At 48.4% G+C, this 16,244-nt stretch overlaps 1 protein-coding gene across 48 annotated transcripts; it reads right to left on the bottom strand.

The window, feature by feature from the left end:
* Positions 1 to 186: 186 nt before the first annotated feature.
* LOC136315199 (methyl-CpG-binding domain protein 1) lies at positions 187 to 15,664 on the bottom strand. 48 transcript variants are annotated; one of them, XM_066246608.1, is made up of 18 exons: positions 15,490 to 15,662; positions 14,005 to 14,139; positions 9,388 to 9,502; positions 9,126 to 9,292; positions 8,956 to 9,038; positions 8,737 to 8,777; positions 8,217 to 8,363; positions 7,994 to 8,122; positions 7,741 to 7,815; positions 7,500 to 7,619; positions 7,347 to 7,415; positions 6,597 to 6,764; positions 5,953 to 6,252; positions 5,722 to 5,859; positions 5,262 to 5,393; positions 5,114 to 5,175; positions 3,949 to 4,020; positions 2,141 to 2,263 (listed from the first exon to the last, which is right to left on the bottom strand). In XM_066246608.1, exons 2-17 carry the CDS (start codon positions 14,112 to 14,114, stop codon positions 3,981 to 3,983), a joined length of 1,896 nt encoding a protein of 631 aa, XP_066102705.1. In that variant the 5' UTR covers positions 14,115 to 14,139; positions 15,490 to 15,662; the 3' UTR covers positions 2,141 to 2,263; positions 3,949 to 3,980. The 48 variants fall into 48 exon arrangements, with proteins under 48 accessions (XP_066102656.1, XP_066102681.1, XP_066102652.1 ...); XM_066246582.1 differs by having other exon boundaries at positions 5,722 to 5,814; positions 15,490 to 15,647; XM_066246577.1 differs by having other exon boundaries at positions 6,597 to 6,761; positions 15,490 to 15,647.
* Between the last annotated feature and the right edge of the window lie 580 nt (positions 15,665 to 16,244).

The raw sequence follows: 16,244 nt of genomic DNA, 5'->3' as shown, positions 1-16,244 counted from the left end.
AAACAAGTCTGAATCAAGGGTCACAATCTGTGGATCAGAAGTGCAGGTAAGAGAATCCGGATCCAGACAGGGAACCTAGAAGGGGCCCTCAGCACAAGGTGGAGGCCACTGCTGTACTTCCAGCCAAGAGCAAGGTGGTAATGTCTTAAAGCAGATTAAGAATGACACTTAGCTACTCTCTGTAAAGTGGGGGCAAGCAGAGAACACTAGAATATGTAGAGCATAGACAAAAATGAGTACCTAGTAACTGTTGTGTAACAATAACCAAAGCACAACTATTGTGCATACCATCTTAAGGCTGCAATTTACTGTAAATTAGCATTCCTTAATCATTTGTAATCCACCCATATCGGATTTTGTATATGGTATGTTTCTAGATTTGTATTCCATTTCCTGAATTGCTGGTTCAGCTTTTCAGCCACAAAATGTTTCTTCTCTTTTAGTAATCTTTTTAATAATTTTGTCTCCTCCTATAATGCTTCTTCTTTCAATTGCGGCTCAGTAAAATACTCATGTTCATTTACTGCTAAGAGTTTATGTAGCCTGAAACAAAGAAAGAAAGAAATTAGATGGCCGTCTCTGTTCCCTGGACAGAGTCCTGAGGGCCAGCCGGTTCCTTTATCTTCAAGTCCCACGGGGTGCTTGGCCCACTGGGTGGTCTGGGTGGAACCACCCCCGAACGCCACATCCTTGGGGGGGAATAAAAACACCCTCAGCCAGGCGCGGAAGTTTGGGGAAAGCCGCTGAGATTCAAGTGCGCCTTGGGGCAACCCCGAGGCCTCAGAGCCCTGAGGGTCCCGACAAAATGAGTTTTGGAGACAGGGAACACTGCCCCTGGACGACACCCGACTACCCTCAACAGTCCCAAGCGTTGGTCCTGAGTTTGTCATGCCGCACGCCTCACCCTGGAAGAGCCCCGTAATTCAACTCTGGTTCGGCTTTGTGTGCTTTAACCACTACGTGAAGCACGAAGTTGTTTTTCCTTCGGCCCAGGGAAGGCCACGCCCCTGGGCCACCCCGGCCAGGAGGGGCAGCCTTTCCCAAGCCGAGGTGGGACCGCGGTCCCGGCGCCCCCTAGCGGGTCTAGTCAGAGGGTGGAGGGGCCCGGCCCAGCGTGGCGCCTGCCGAGCCTGGGCCTTCAGCCAAACCAATACCAAACCCCACGAAGGCCTAAGAGAAGTGATTGGCCCAGGGTCCTTGCGCAGAACCTGCCCTTTATCTTGTCACCCACTATCCCACTTTCACAGAGGCAGTCAACACTGTTACCATCAAGACATTCCCAAAAGATACACTAAATACATAAATCAGTAAATGGGACAATAAAAATCATTTAAAAATAATTTTAAAAAAGAACAGCTTAGACACAAACTATTTATATTATTTCCAATTCCTATTGTGCCCCAACAAGGTTCATACAAGGGCTGCCCTCCTCGTAGTTTCCTGAATTCTATATTTCCACCATTAAATTCCACGAAAGTTGGAAATCCATTCACCATTTGAAATACATATTGATGTATTTAACAAAATTGCATGGACTGTTTCATTCCTGTACCCCAGTATTAAGTTCAGTGCCTACCATGGACCACATTCTCAATACTTGAATAACAAAGAACTTATTGATACCCACATTTTTACTGGGTGGGCTCGATAGAATTTCTGTATTTGCTGGGGTCACCATGAAATCCATGGTCTTCCGCTTTGCAATTCCAGCAATTGTAGCTTTATCAAGTTATCTTCAGGTGAGTAGTGAGACCCTTGGGAGCTGATTCATAGCAGGGTGGCTTTGTGATGTGTCACCTTGACTAGTCTATGTTTCCCAGAACTCCCTTCCCTATACACTTCCTGTTAGGATGGACCACAAGAAACATTTTACGTGTTAACTGGAGGGCAGAAGTGAAGCAGCAGCATATTGTTTTTATACTTTGAAGGTTGGTGCAGGAGCACCAGGCACTGTTGCAGTTCGCACATTGTCTGCTGGCTCGCCTCCTGCGTGTGGGGCAGCAGCCAGGTCTGCAGCCGCTCCACCTTCCGGGATCTTCCCTCAGCTTCTCACATTCCTAGGCCAGATGATATTTAACTCTGTGGTGAAGAGCACCAGTTTCTTCTGCAGGACACCCACGTCATCGAAGTTGGAGGTGGTGAGAGAGTGACATGGGTTCCAGGCCATCTGCGGGGGGTCCAGCTTGTCTTTGTGGGCGCCAATGTCTTCTTCTTCTCCCGCACTTTACTTCCATCTTGCCTTCTCGATTGCCTGCCCTGCAGACTTCAAGCTCCAGCGTTAGATGCAAAGACAACAGCCTGACAGAGACTGTTTAAGCAGCTCCCATAACTGCATATAGTCAAATCCCTATAATAAATCCCTTAAAATAATACACATATATACATATATACATATATATAAATATACATACGTACATATATATATATATATATAAAATCTTTAGTGGTGCTGCTTTTCTAATTGTACCCTGATACACATGGTAACCAGACTCTCTTCAGTAAGAATACCAATCAAAGAAATTTCACTAAGGACATCACTGTCAAAATTATCAGAATACTAGATGTGGTTGGCTGGATTCTGGGAGGAGCAAAACAATAGCAGAAAATTATCCAATTGACTCCAGCTGAAACAGGAAGGATGAGGCAAAGGCAGGATCAAAGGCAGAGGAGGGTGGTAGAGGTGTATATCATGAGTACAGTAGGGAAATGGCTGATCTACATCTGAATTATCTAAAGCTGGAGGGATGGAACTAGAGTAACGCAAGGGAGGCACACAGCTACAAAATGTAAGGGGACACACACTCAGTCCTGGCCTGGTAAAGCTAGCTAAGTAATGAATCACATATCTTAGCACTTTTAGCACTAGGCAAAGCATTGAAACATTGAGGAAGGAACTCAAGACTCCTAGTAGACAGGGGCGAGAGCAGAAACCAAGCATAAATGTCAAGGGGCAGGGGATGCAAGCTGTCATGAAAGATGAGCTGGGCTGGCAGCTTTACTTTCGGACTGCTTTGACTGGGAGGAGTGAAGAAAACGCAAAATGAACAGCAGCCAGTAGCAAAGGATGCTCTTTGGGGTCTGAGGAACCCTATGCAACCCCAGAGGCCTGGAAAGGAAAAGCCCAGTCTCTGGATATCAGGGGTTCTGACAAGGTAAACCCATCCCACGGCCTTGGCATGCCTTAACCCTAAACCATGCTACAAACAGCAATGTAAGGCATTTGTTATAATTCTTAAGCGAATCCACCTTGTTTTTGGAGTGGCTGGAAACTTGTTACTATATATACTACACATTCTTGAACTCAGGGTTACAGATCACAGGTTTGTGGCTCAAAGAACAGGGCTTTTACAACCTGATCTGATTCTAGACACTATCAGTACTGTTTGACATTGGACAAGTTAATTTCCGAGTCTGTTTCTCCATCTGTAAAAACGGGCAAAGTCAATTGTCTTCCTCAAAAGACCATTCTGAGAAATAAACTGGATCCATAAGGAAGAACTCACCAAATTGCAGTTCCTTTCCTTATTTATTCACATTACATTTTTCAATTGCTGTCTCCCTGAGGAAATGTTTAGACACTGCCAGGTCTCACCCAGAAGCCATTTAATATTATTTATGAAGATGGCTTGTTCAGGTTGTTTTATGGTAGCTCTAATTCTATCCTCCACCCCCTCAACCCCAGCTCCTCCACCCCTACCATCCAAACTTCTTAACAGGCTCACACTTCTGGGATTTGTATCATTTGGAGCAGATGCACCAACTCTTACTTTATCTTCCTTTCTTGCCTGCTTCCTCTATAAGCTTAAAGGATAGAACAGGCCTGCTCCTCTGGTTTGGTTGTTTTTTCCAGATCCTACTGCCTCCTACACAAGCCCTGGCAATCGCTCTATGGTCCAGCCTCTGAGTGGATCAGTGTTGTCTCTCATAAAACCGGTCTGTAAATTTCACCTTGAATCCTACAGTCTGCAGAAGCCTCCAGTCTACTGCTTTCTAGTTCCAGGTTTTTTAAGGTCCTTAGACCTAGAGAAGAGGGAGTAGGTCTGTATGTTGAATAAGGTTTGCTATGTGCAACATGGAGCATCACAAAACCATTTCTTACTATTCTATGTCGGCCATCCACTTCCCCTTAAATGATTCCTTCTCTCTCTTCTCTCTACTAAAATCTTCCATTACAAACAACATGGCTTATCATTACCTTCTCCGTTGTATGTAATGATTTCATGCACAAGGACACTGTTTCCCCAGTTAGATTATAAGCTCCCTGAAGGCAGGAATCTTGTGTCTCTTGAAGGATAAGCCTTCCATAATCATTATATTCACTGCTGTATCTCCCACGCTGTAGTATATCCAGCGGGGACTCAATCAGTAGTTCTGTTCTGTAATTTCCCAAGTGCAGATGGATGGGTTTCTGGCCTGCAGACACTACTTTGTAGGAAAAAAAGGATCCAGGAGCTGAGACCAACAGTTTACGCTGCCTGTGTCTGGGACTCTGGGCAGAGTCCCTCAACATTCTGCAGGACTTGCCCTCCCACCACCCTAGTCCTTACAGGTACCTATCCTTCATCCTGTTGCCAGGCCTGGAGGGGCAGTTGTGCACAGCAGCTGAAACTTAATAGCCTCAACAGGCCCCGGAAAGGTTCAAGAAACACAGCCTAACCCCCGCCACAGAAGATGCTCAGGAGGTGCAGGACCAGTCCTAGATCACACGGTAGCATGTGGACCCAGATCTCCTGCTTATATCCCATTGCCCAGTCAAACCAGTCATTTCTTAGAGGTAGCATTGAATCTCCTAAATGATGAGTCTCTGAGTAAAAATTTAGTCTGACCCCTGCTGGTTTTCCTTAGAGACCAGACTTTCCTTCCCTTCTTTCTAATCTCATCACAGGGTACCAAGTCCTCTCCCGTGACCCCTCCCCCCACCCCTGTGAACCCTGACCTGGACCTCAGGAAATCTCTAGCGGCCTACACATACCTCTTCACTGGTTGTGATCAGCACAGTGCTGTGGAGCCGCTATGTCCCACTGCACCACGCCAAAATATTGGCTCCTTAAAACTCAAGGGCCATACCTGACGGCACCTACCCCAGCCCCTCCCCTCACTATGTGGGGCACACCTTGGCAACCAGACTGCTGTGTCCCGGAGGCGGGTTCCACCCAGGCTGAAAATCTCCGTGATCTGGGGAAGAATTAACATCATGGGTCAACATGGCTGATGGGGTAAAAGCTAGGTCAGGGCAGGGTGCAGTGTCCCCCAGCACTGACCACAGGTGTGCCAGCACCTCCTGCCTCCTCCTCTGGAGCGGAATCAGAGGCCGAGTCATCCTTGCTCTTCTCCTTGTCCTCCTCAGAGTCAGGTGGCTCTTGCTTCACAAGTGGCAAGCCTGGATCTACTGCCTGGGAGAGGCGGGAAATGGGCAACAGTCAGAAAGGCAGGGTCGGCCTGAGCAAAGTCTCTATCAGCCAACCTGCCACTGAGCTGACAAATCCCAATTCCATTACACTTCAGAACCAGAAAAACCACCTGTCCACAAACCTTTCCCATTCCTCACAGACTGACATTTTTCTGTTAGCTGGGCAGCAAAGCAGGCAAAGCTAGTTGCCTGGGGAAGGCAGGGGAAGTCCATGGAAAGGTTGCAATCAGCACACCTGTCAATCTGCTCAGAGAACCACTGTCATGGCTCACCATCACTCTGCTCACAAATCACCCATCACTGACCCCCACCTTGCTGGGGCAGCCAGGCAGCAATCCAGGAGAAGTCAGGATGGCTGTGCCTGGTGTCCAGTCTTCCTGGGCATCCGCCTTCTCTTGCTTCACCTGGGGTAAGGCCACAACCCAACTCAGGCCAGGGCACTGGGCCTCCTGTGTGAAGGAGGGTGGCAGCAGACTTGGTCCCAGCTTCCTGGAACAAGGCTGGACAGGGCTGGGAAGGGCAGGATAAGGCAGGGCCCTCACCTGTAACACGCGTTCTGTGGAAGCTGGGGCAGGGCCAGGCACCTGCACAGGACTGCTTGCTCCCTCCCGTAAGAACACAAGGTCAGTGCCAGGTGGGGGCAACACGAAGCCACTGCCTGCTTCCTGCTTCATTGGAGTCTGGGCATGGTCTTGTCGGGCTGTGGGTGTGCTCAAGGGGGGCTTCAGGGTATGGCCCAGACGGGGCCGTCGAGTTGATCCGGCCCTCTTTCGACGAGGATAAGGTGGGGGTGACCCTGCCCCATCCTCAGATCCTGCCCAGACACTTGGCAGCAGGCGCTTCTGTGAGGAAAGGTGGAGTGTAATGACCACCTGATGCAATAACCTGACCATACCACCCTGCCCTGACCAACACCCTGCTGATCTCCTCAGTACCAACAGAATCTGCTTACAGATGAGCTAGCTCCCCATCCCTGAGCCTGCTGGTCTCCTGTTAGCCATGCCAATGCTACCCACGATCCTCATTTACCCTGGCACGATGCCTGCTAAACCCCTCAGCCACCCCTCTGCAGCTACAGGACCCATTTGGCCAGCCCACCCACAGACCAGGTCTATCTGACACTTACAGGCACTGGGGGACCTGGCCCAATCTATCCTGCCCACTAGGCCCTTCCTGCCCCACCCACCATGGCAAACTGCAGGCATTGGCGCCAACGACACTTCTGGCGCTTCTGGTTGCTGCCTCCGAACTTGGGCTTGTCACAGCAGAAGTCACAGTGGCCACAGTCCATCCGCCTCAGGCAGGCTGCACAGGCCCCACACTTTCGGTTCTGCCGGCGGTTCGTGTAAGGCTGCTGGGGAACAGGGGGTACAGGGGTGTTGTCACTAGGACTACTGCAGTACTGTCCTGTTGCTCTTCCACTAGCCCCATGGGAGGGAACTGGTTGCACAGTAGTCTTAGCCTAGTCACACCTCAGTGTCTGCACTCCCATGTCAGACACTATCACTGTACTAGACAGCTTTTGATACCATTAGCACTGTGGCTACTCTGACATAGTAGCCATCACTCTACCTGCTAATCCTCCACTAGCTACTAAGACAATGTCTTTGATCGCCTCACTTCCAGCTGGGTTTTTCTGATCCTCTGTCAACTATCATCATATCTGCCACATCCGCTCATCCTACGCGAACTCTAGTCACCGTCAGCTTTTCCACTCTTAGCCCCACCAAAATGTTGCTTCACCTGACATTAGGTACTATCAGTGCATCTGTTGATCCTGTATTAGTCCCCCCCTACTGTCTGCTTGTTCTACACTAGGACCTGTCACTGTGCCTTGCTATTCCTCTATTAGGCCCACTGCAGCATGTGCTTCTTTGGGCTTAACCAAGTATCCTGGGAGAATCTAGGCTTTTCCAGGTGAGATGGGGCCACTCACTAGCTCGTCCTCGTCTACACAGTAATAGATGAACTCGGCAGGTGGCGAGGGGCCCAGGGCTCTGGGGTGCTGCAGAGGCAAATGGGGTGGGGGTCACGGTGGGTACTGGGTAAGATTAGGGTTGTGCCTTCCCCCTGCCCTCTAGAGCCTCACCAGCTCTGGGGACTCTGGAGGCTGCGACGGGGGAAGCGGAGGCAATGGCTGGGCTCGGGGACGCCGTCGGGCAACCTTCTTGGCGTCGCAGCCTCCCCTGCGGCGACTATGTTTTTTACCCTAGGAGAAACCCGGAAAGGTCATTTAATTTACGCTTGGTGGCACCAGGCAGATATAGGACCCTCCCACCCAGGAGAAAGCATGCATGGAACAGACAGGCAGTGTAGGAAGGGGCACTCACAGCAGGGGGAGCCACAGCTAGGGGAGGGCGTCGTTGACATCGCTGATGGTGGCGACGCAGGCGATGGGCAAGGTGCTGGCAGACAGGGGCAGAGAAGGTAGGGCCGGGAGGTGAGAGTGAGGTGAAGGAAAAAAGAAAACATGAGGAGGTAAGGCCAGGTTGGGAGGGAGCAGCACAGCAGCAAGTTTAACAGCAGAATGAGCTCTGCCCCAGCCCTGGCCCCACCAGCACCGGCCCCTCCAGCCTGACTCACTCGTAGGCAGCGCCGCTGGACGCACCTCCACTGGCGCCTGAGACCAGGGCGGGGAGGGCGAAGGCAGACTCGGCAATGGCCACAGTCCTCTCGGGTTTGACAGCCCCGGCACACTCCACACCCTCGGCTCTGTGGGGGGGCCAGAGGCATGATGCACGGGGCCAGGGCTAAGAGGGCCAGGGGCTAGGGTTAGCCTTGGATCCACCCCACCTGCCCAGCTCACCTTTTCCACAATCCGGAGGCACCGTCTCCGCTCACATTTGCAGAATAGCCCCGAAGCCACATCGTGGGGCAGCTGCAGAAGGCAGGTGGAGCAGGCCCCGCAGTCCTCAGTTACCTGGCAAGCCGCACACTCTCCACAGCCCACACGCTGCCAGGAAGGGGTGGGGCAGGGTCACAGGCTCAAGCAGAATGACTCTAGGACCACTGCCCCTCAAGCGTCTGCTGATCCTACATCAGGTCCCATCACGGTCTGCTATTCCCCCATTTGCCTCACCACTGTATCTGATAATTATTGATTAGCCACTATCACTGAGGCCATCACAATGTCTACTGTATCTGTTAACCACATCACTATGTCTACTAACACCCCATGAACTCCCATTCCAGTCCGCTGACTGTGGCAAGATCCCTACAAAATGACTTTCACCCTGTGGATTCCTGACCATTCCTCTAGACCCTCCACTAGCTCCCTTCGCATCCTGCTCCGACCACGCACCTATGAGGAGGCAGGTTGTGCTTACCTTAAACATCCTCTGCTCTCGGTTGAAAGCAATTCTCTGCGCTAGGGGAAGGAGAAGTAAGAAGAGAAGTGGAAAGGGAACATCAGATATCTGACCTCATCCAATGCCTCTACCTCTACCCTGACATCCACCACCGACCTCTAGCCCGACAATGGAGTCCTAAGCCTGATACCGGACCTGTTTTCGCTCTTATCTCCCAGTGTTCTAGGGACCACTCACCTCGGCAGTCCTTGCACAATGTCTTGAGCCGCTGCCTTCGGATACCATCCCCTGAGAAGCTGATTCCACAGTTCTCACAGCACCTGGAATAAGAACTATGAGTGTGGGTCCCTGAGTGCATGCCCAACCACAGCCTTCACCCACCTGGCTCACTTTAGGCCAACACTCACCCAGGAGCAGGGAGCGAAGCTGAGACTGTGTTAGCATCAGACTTGGTTTCATTCCCTGGGGCCTCCTTTCTGACCTCAACCCTTTGCTGTCCAACCTGACATTTCCGAGCTTTAACTGGCTTTGAAGGTTTCTTCCGCTTCTTGCTGGGGAGAGTCAAGGAAGGGGCCTGTAGATGAGAACAAGGGCATGAAGAATGTAGGTCAGGGGGTGGGTGACAGGTGGCTCAGTCACCCCTGCGTCTGGGTACCTAACACAGTGTACCTTGGGGGCTGGATAGCACAGGATGCCTTGTTTGAAGTCGAAGAGGGTGAGGTCACACGCAGGACCCAGGTATCGGGTCAGCTCCACTTTGCTTCGGATCCTGTCTCCTGTGGGGCTGGGGACAGGCCAGGAAGGGTTGGTATGCAGGCGGAACCACTGCCATGTCACCCACACAACCCTCCCACTGGGCTATGAACAGGCCTCCAAAACTGGTGGAATACAGAAGATGCCTTGGGATTTGCCTGACCAGGTCCTACCCTAACTAACCCTGAATAACAAGAATATTAAAGGTGAAAAAATACTAGCAAGTATATAAACATTAGGAAATAATATAAATGCAGTATGACCAGGCAGTGGCACGCTAGAGTGTTGCACTGGGGCACGGAGGACCCAGGTTCAAAACCCCGACGTTGCCAGCTTGAGTACAGGCTCATGCGGCTTGAGTGTGGGATCATAGACATTGATCCCACCTTGGACCTTGAGCCCAAGGTCGCCGGCCTGAGCAAGGGGTCACTAGCTCTGCTGTAGCCCCCTGGTCAAGGCACAGATGAAAAAGCAATTAATGAACTAAGAAGCTGCAATGAGGAATTGATGCTTCTCATTTCTTTCCCTTTCTGTCTGTCCCTCTCTCTGACTCTGTCAAATAAAATTTTTAAAAATGTTAATGCAAATGAATGTGTATATTTAACATATACTACTAGTGATATTCTATATAAGTAAAAATAAACACAAATGGGAACACAAATACATTAAGTAACATGTAAATGTATTAGCATTACTTATTTCCCCATGTATAAGACACTCCCATGTATAAGACGCACCTTAATTTTGGAGCCCTAAATTTGAAGAAAAAAAAAAGTATTACATAAAGTTTTTAAATTCAAGTTTTATTCATCATAAAATTCATACAACTCCTCATCACTATCAAATCTCCCATCCATTAGCTCGTCCTTATCTGTGTCTGATGATGAAGCACTGTATTCATATACTACCCCATCCTCAGTTCCAGCTACGGCATTTGAAATGCAACACTTCTTAAACGACTTGACAATGATCTCAACCTTGATATTATCCCAGGATCTTTGATACATATCAGGATCTTGATATGTATCCCAGGTACAAACTTCTCCTATAGTTGGTTTCTTCACTCTTCCTGCTGGTGTCAAATTGTCCCCAGAAGACTTCATCCATAGGTTCCATTCGTCTCTCATGGCAGCTTTGAAGGGTTTGTTAATGCTGACATCAAGTGGTTGAAGCTGGGATGTCAAGCCTCTAGGTATGACAGCAAGTTTTGTTTTTCTGCTCTAGAGCAATCTTTGTGTTTTTTGTTATGTGTGCCCTGAACTGATCAAGCACCAATAGGGCAGTTTTGCGCAAGGGCCCACTTGGTCTCCTTCTCCAAACTTTCTCAAACCAGATCTTCATCCTATCCTGATCCATCCAATCCTTGTCATAAATGTGGACGATCACTCCTCAAGAAATGTCTTCTTTCGGCATTGTTTTGCATTTGGAAATCAGCATAGGAGGCAGCTTGGTTCCGTTGGCACAAGCTAGAACAACTATATAATGGCTCTTTTCACGTCCACTTGTCTTCACAGTTACAATTTTCACCCCCTTCTTATCAACAGTTGTTACTTGGGACATCAAATTGAAGGGGGACTTCGTCCACATTTGCAATCTGTCCCAACTCAAACTAACATGTCTTCTGAAATTGAATGACAAAACAATGAAATTCAAGGACTTTCTGCTCATAGCTTCAGGCATCTTTTGAGCAAGTCTGGTGTGTGTACACATGCTTAGTCCATTCCGTTTCACGAACCTGAAGCACCAACTGTGTCCTCCTTTGAAATCAGTAACTTCTTTTTCATCAGCAATTCTTCTTGCCTCATGCTGAACCATTTTTGTGGACACAGGAATTCCAACTGCCCTTTGCTCTTCAATCCATATCTTCAATTCCCTCTCTGAATCAGGCCATTTTGCTGACTTGCCTCTCATGGCCTTCTTCTGCCGAGGCATTTTCAGTAGGGTATCCTCTTCCCGCAGCCAGTCTAGGACTGATTTCTCAGTTGGAGGAGGACCAAACTTATGTTCAGCAGCAAGATTTCCATTTACTTATACAAACTGGATCACTTTTAACTTGAATTCAGCACTGTACAAAAATCTTTTCTGAGCCATTTCTGGGCAGAACGTGGCAAAACGTAACCTACCGTAATATACTGGTAACAAGTACGAAACGACCACAAAGACAAACAAATGTAAAAAGCGGGAAATGCAAGTAGAAATATCTATAATCACTGTATAAGATGCACTGTTTTTAGACCCCAAATTTTTCAAAAAAGGGTGCGTTTTATGCATGGAGAAATACGGTCTATACTAAATATACAAACAAGAAATCTTATGTAAGAAACAAATGTTTTAAAATGTGCATATAAAAACATATATAAATAAACAAATAGATGTGTAAATAAATAAACGCAACTGCATACAAAATAATGTGTAAGTAATTGATGGCAGGACAAAATATTCCACAGGTCTCTTACATTTCTGCATGTCTTGCAAGAAAGGCACAAAATGTCCTTTGCTATTAACTATCTTTTCAAGGATGTTTGCACAGCAAACAACCTTGGAAGATATGACAAAGGGTCTCCTAGAGAAAAGGGAAGACATCCTTGCTATCCTAAACATTACAAAAGATTGGATTCCCTAAGCTCAGGGTTTCTTTCTTACAATATAACCCAGTGCATGTGCAGGTGCTAGTTAAGTTAGCCTCTTCACGTCACCCTCTGGGAACTGGCATTCAGGGAAATGGCACAAAAATTATGTCATTCTGGATAGATATTGCTTTTGCTATGAGTAAAAAACTCTTTCATCTCTGACCCAGGAATCTCATATCTCCTACCAGCATCCACAAAACTGACAAACTCACTTGTTTTCTTGTCCTAATTAGGGCAAAATCTGTGATCCTTTAGAGTTCTTTATAACTGTACTTAATTTTATAAATGTAGAAAGTTTTATACATTATAAATATGTGAATAAATGTACAACTAAATATAAATAAATGTAACTATAGCCCTGGCTAGGTAGTTCACTCGGTTAGAGCAGCATCCCAAAATGACAAGGTTACAGGTTCGATCCCTGGTCAGAAAACATGCAAGAATCAACCAATGAATGCATTAATCAGTGGAACAACAAATTGATGTTCTTCTCTCTCTCCCTTTCTCTCTCTTTAAAATCTATAAATTCAAGTAAATATTTTAATGTAATTATATTCCTCCAGGAAAACTGTAGAAAATTTAATAACTAGTATATCACTAATATATCTTAAAATATCTTAAATGCTGAAGTGTAAACAGCTTATAAATATGTATGTTTATGTATTATAATCAAGTTTTGTTATTCACAGTAGTTATGTTCTATAAAGACACCATTAACACTGAATTAGTGAATTCAGAACCACTGCTCCTAGTGGAACTACAGGTTACCGTGGGTTCTTACAAGCTTCTGGTTACAACATTTTGGTAAACTGATTTATGTAACCTTGTTTTATGTGTTATTTCTGTTCAAAGACATTCTACTTAACATATTCTTTTTACAAGTAATTAAATGCATGGTCTTTGAATGATTTAAAGCCAGGAGCTCTGGAGTCCATCTGCCTTATACAGGTTTCTTTGCCAGTGTCCCCGTAAAACAAACCAGTCTCCTCAGCACTAAAAATCTACTCTTCTATATACCTGTTTTCCCACATAACACTTAGCAGGTATTTTTTTAAATCGTCCAGACTCCTAATATTCAGAACCTGCTTTGCATACCAATTTAACATTTTTCACAATGTATCACCTTCACTGTGAACAGCTGGCACTAGTTGCAGTAGGTTTAACATTTTCCTAAACCTTGGTAACACCAGTGTCAACCTCTTTGGCTTTCAGCTTCATAACGCTGTCCACTACACTTGTCTTTATTGAATGGTCAGCATCACACGGATCCACAAATTTGGCCAGTTTGCTACCTTTTCCTTAGCTTCATCACATACTATAGATGTCGATTTAGCACTTTCTGGAGCAGCTGCATGTATAAGTTGGCAATTTTCTCTTCTTTTTGTAGATGTACCAGACTTTTGATTCATTGATATTGAACTCACAGCCAACAGCACTACAACTCGGATGTGACCGAAGCTCATGTTTTTTTCTCCTACAGCACATCACAGATTTCTTGCAATTAGAACACTAGATAGCACTTCAGCACCACACTTAGGAGGCCATTGCAAACAGCACAAAAATGAGAAAAACACGGCACTAAGTAGACAATGAAAAGCACTTGTATAATATAACACAGTGCTGAAATAAGGCCTCGTTCAACCTGGGAATATGTGCATCAGATGACTTAAATTCTTTTGCTGCTCTGTGCATTTTCTCTAATGACCATAAAAGCACAGCTGAGTGATAACTTTGGGGTCACAAATTTTAGTGAGTAGGCGAATTTGCAAATATGGACCCTGGTAAAAATGAGGGTCAAATGTGCAGTTTTAGCCTCACTCATGCATTTAACTGTACCCCTTAAATTTACTCTGCCTAACCAGGCTCAGCTCTACCCCAACTCTGTCCACAGCCCATCCAGTACCTCTGGTAATAGGTGTCCGAGCGTCCACAGGTGGCACCTGACTTGCGAAAAACTTCACGACGCTTCCAGCCAGGGCCCAGGGCTGGGCAGTCCAGCCACTCCTCAGCCATGGGGGACACAGGAAGGAGCAGCGGCCTGCAACATGGAGGGGGAAATGGCAGAAACTGACGTGCTAGGAAGTAACAAGTGCCCCACACCACACATACCACTAGTATCTATTAATACTGGACCAAGATCTGGAACCTGCCACAGGCAACTGGCCCATAAAGAGAAAACCCCCATTCCCACCAAGTCTTCCCTATCCTGAGACCTCATCCTCTTGACCTAGCAGCCCCATCCTCAACCCAAGGAGAGGGTCCTCATTCCTCACTCCCAATGTCCTGATTCCTATTCTGTCCCATCCTCAGCCTGAAAGCCCATCATTTCTACCCAATGCCAACCTAAGAAACTTTCATTCTTCCTCATTTCTCCCTGGCCCTGGCCTGGACATTATCTGCATTTGTCCTTTAGGTCCCCTATTCATCCCCTTTGTCACCGAGACCTTCCTACTCCCCATCCTCAGCTCAAGAGGCCCCATTCCGCTCGTCCTCAGACTGAGGTCCCAGCACTATATGTCAGTGTCGTTATCCCCATTTTCTCTCTTCCTTGACCCAGGAGTCCCCAATTTCTCTTTTCAGTCTTTTAACTCTCCCATTCCTTCCCTCCGATGTCCTCATCCGGCGGTTACCTCGGTGTTGCCCTGATTTCCTGTGTTCTCTACCCGAGTCCCCTCCATATCCCTGACCTGAACAGACTCCCATTCCTTCTGTTCCTCAGCGTGAAATTCCCCAGCCCCTTTTCCCTCTCCGTCAGCGTTGAGCCACAATTCCTTCCCAATCTCGGCCCCAGAACCTCCCCATTCCTCTCTTCTCCAGCTGAAAAGTTCTCTCGCTCCTTCCCTTCAGCGTCCTCATCCCCCGTTCCTCTCATCAGCCCGAAAGGCGCGGATTTCTCCCCTCAACGCTCTGAAACACCCCCTCACTCCTCTGTTTTTGTCCCAGGACCATTCCATCCCTGTCAGCCTTCTGACATCCTATTTCTCCTCGTCCTCTAAAAGAGACCTCCTGCCTCTCTTTCAGCAGCCCAATGTCCCCATTTTTCTCCGTCGTCTGCTTGAGGTGGCTTCATTTATCCCCTTCAGGGTTCTGAATACTCATTTTCCTCTCCTTAATCTGGGAGGCCCAAATGTCTCCCCACAGCATTCGGATATTTTCTCATTCCTCTTAAGTCCTCGTCCAAGATCACGACACGTACCCTGTCAGCGCTCAGAGCCCCATTTCTCTCCGTTCTCCGCCTAAATCTCCCCATTCCTCCCCTTCAATATTCTGACGCCGCCATTCCTCCCACTCATCGGCCTGAAGGCCCTCTCCGCCAGCGATCTTTCCCTCACTTCTTCCCCATCCTCCGCTTGAGCGCGCTCCACTTCCACCCCCACGACTGTCTCACCAGCTCGGCACCGGGCCGGTAACTCTCGCAGCTCTAAGTCCGCCGATCCATGACGAGGGTCTCCCCTGTGACTCCCGCCTTGTCCAGCTCCTCTTCCTCCTCTGCAGTCGCTCAAGCGGAGCTGTCGCCGCCGCGGCCGTTCGTTGCACCCGAAACCGGAAATCCGGGGCCCGCCCCCTAGGTTCCGTTCCCGGAGGGACGCCTGCGCACTAATGACTGCTGGAGATTGCCCTTAATAAGGAGGATCCTGCGCCTGCGTACTGTATTCCGCAGCAGCGCGCGCCTCTTGTCGGGACCTGCTGCGCTTGCGCGCTGAAGTCCAAATACTTGCGTCCCTATGGGAGACACACAACCTCTGCGCTTCTCCCTTCGCCAACTAGCGCCTTCTCCCCACACTGCACACCTGATTTGCGCCTGCGCACTTCAGCTCCAACCAAAGGGGGTGTGGAGGACTGGGGTTGGACTTGCGCTGTTGTTTAGGCGGTCTTCACTAGGAGTAACTGGGAAGGAGGAGTGGCCAAGGCTGGGGCTGTGCTGGAGCCCTCCTCTCCCACCTCTCGCCTAGGTCACGCCTGTGCTCTCTAGCCCTGCGGAAATCACCCCCGGGCTATTGTCCCGCTCTCTCCTCCTCCCCACTGAACAGTTGCAGGAGCGCGCGGAGACAGCTCACGGCACACCCTGGTCCCAGCTCCTTTCGCGGGAACTGGGGAAGGGGGCGGTACCGCGCTGAAAGTAAACAGGCCAGGTCCGTTCAA

Source organism: Saccopteryx bilineata, chromosome 11 (assembly GCF_036850765.1).
Source record: "Saccopteryx bilineata isolate mSacBil1 chromosome 11, mSacBil1_pri_phased_curated, whole genome shotgun sequence".
Classification (NCBI taxonomy): Eukaryota; Metazoa; Chordata; class Mammalia; order Chiroptera; family Emballonuridae; genus Saccopteryx; species Saccopteryx bilineata.
This window is presented reverse-complemented; position numbering and strand designations above follow the sequence as displayed.

What these genes read in the sequence shown, in the direction of transcription:
- LOC136315199 (XM_066246599.1), bottom strand. Translation starts at nt 14,114, where the DNA reads ATGGCTGAGGAGTGGCTGGACTGCCCAGCCCTGGGCCCTGGCTGGAAG. An exon ending in GAGAGCAGAGGATGTTTAAG is followed by an intron (nt 8,364 to 8,736) that starts GTAAGCACAACC and finishes CCTTCCTGGCAG; the next exon opens with CGTGTGGGCTGTGGAGAGTG. An exon ending in TAGCTGTGGCTCCCCCTGCT is followed by an intron (nt 7,620 to 7,740) that starts GTGAGTGCCCCT and finishes GGTTTCTCCTAG; the next exon opens with GGTAAAAAACATAGTCGCCG.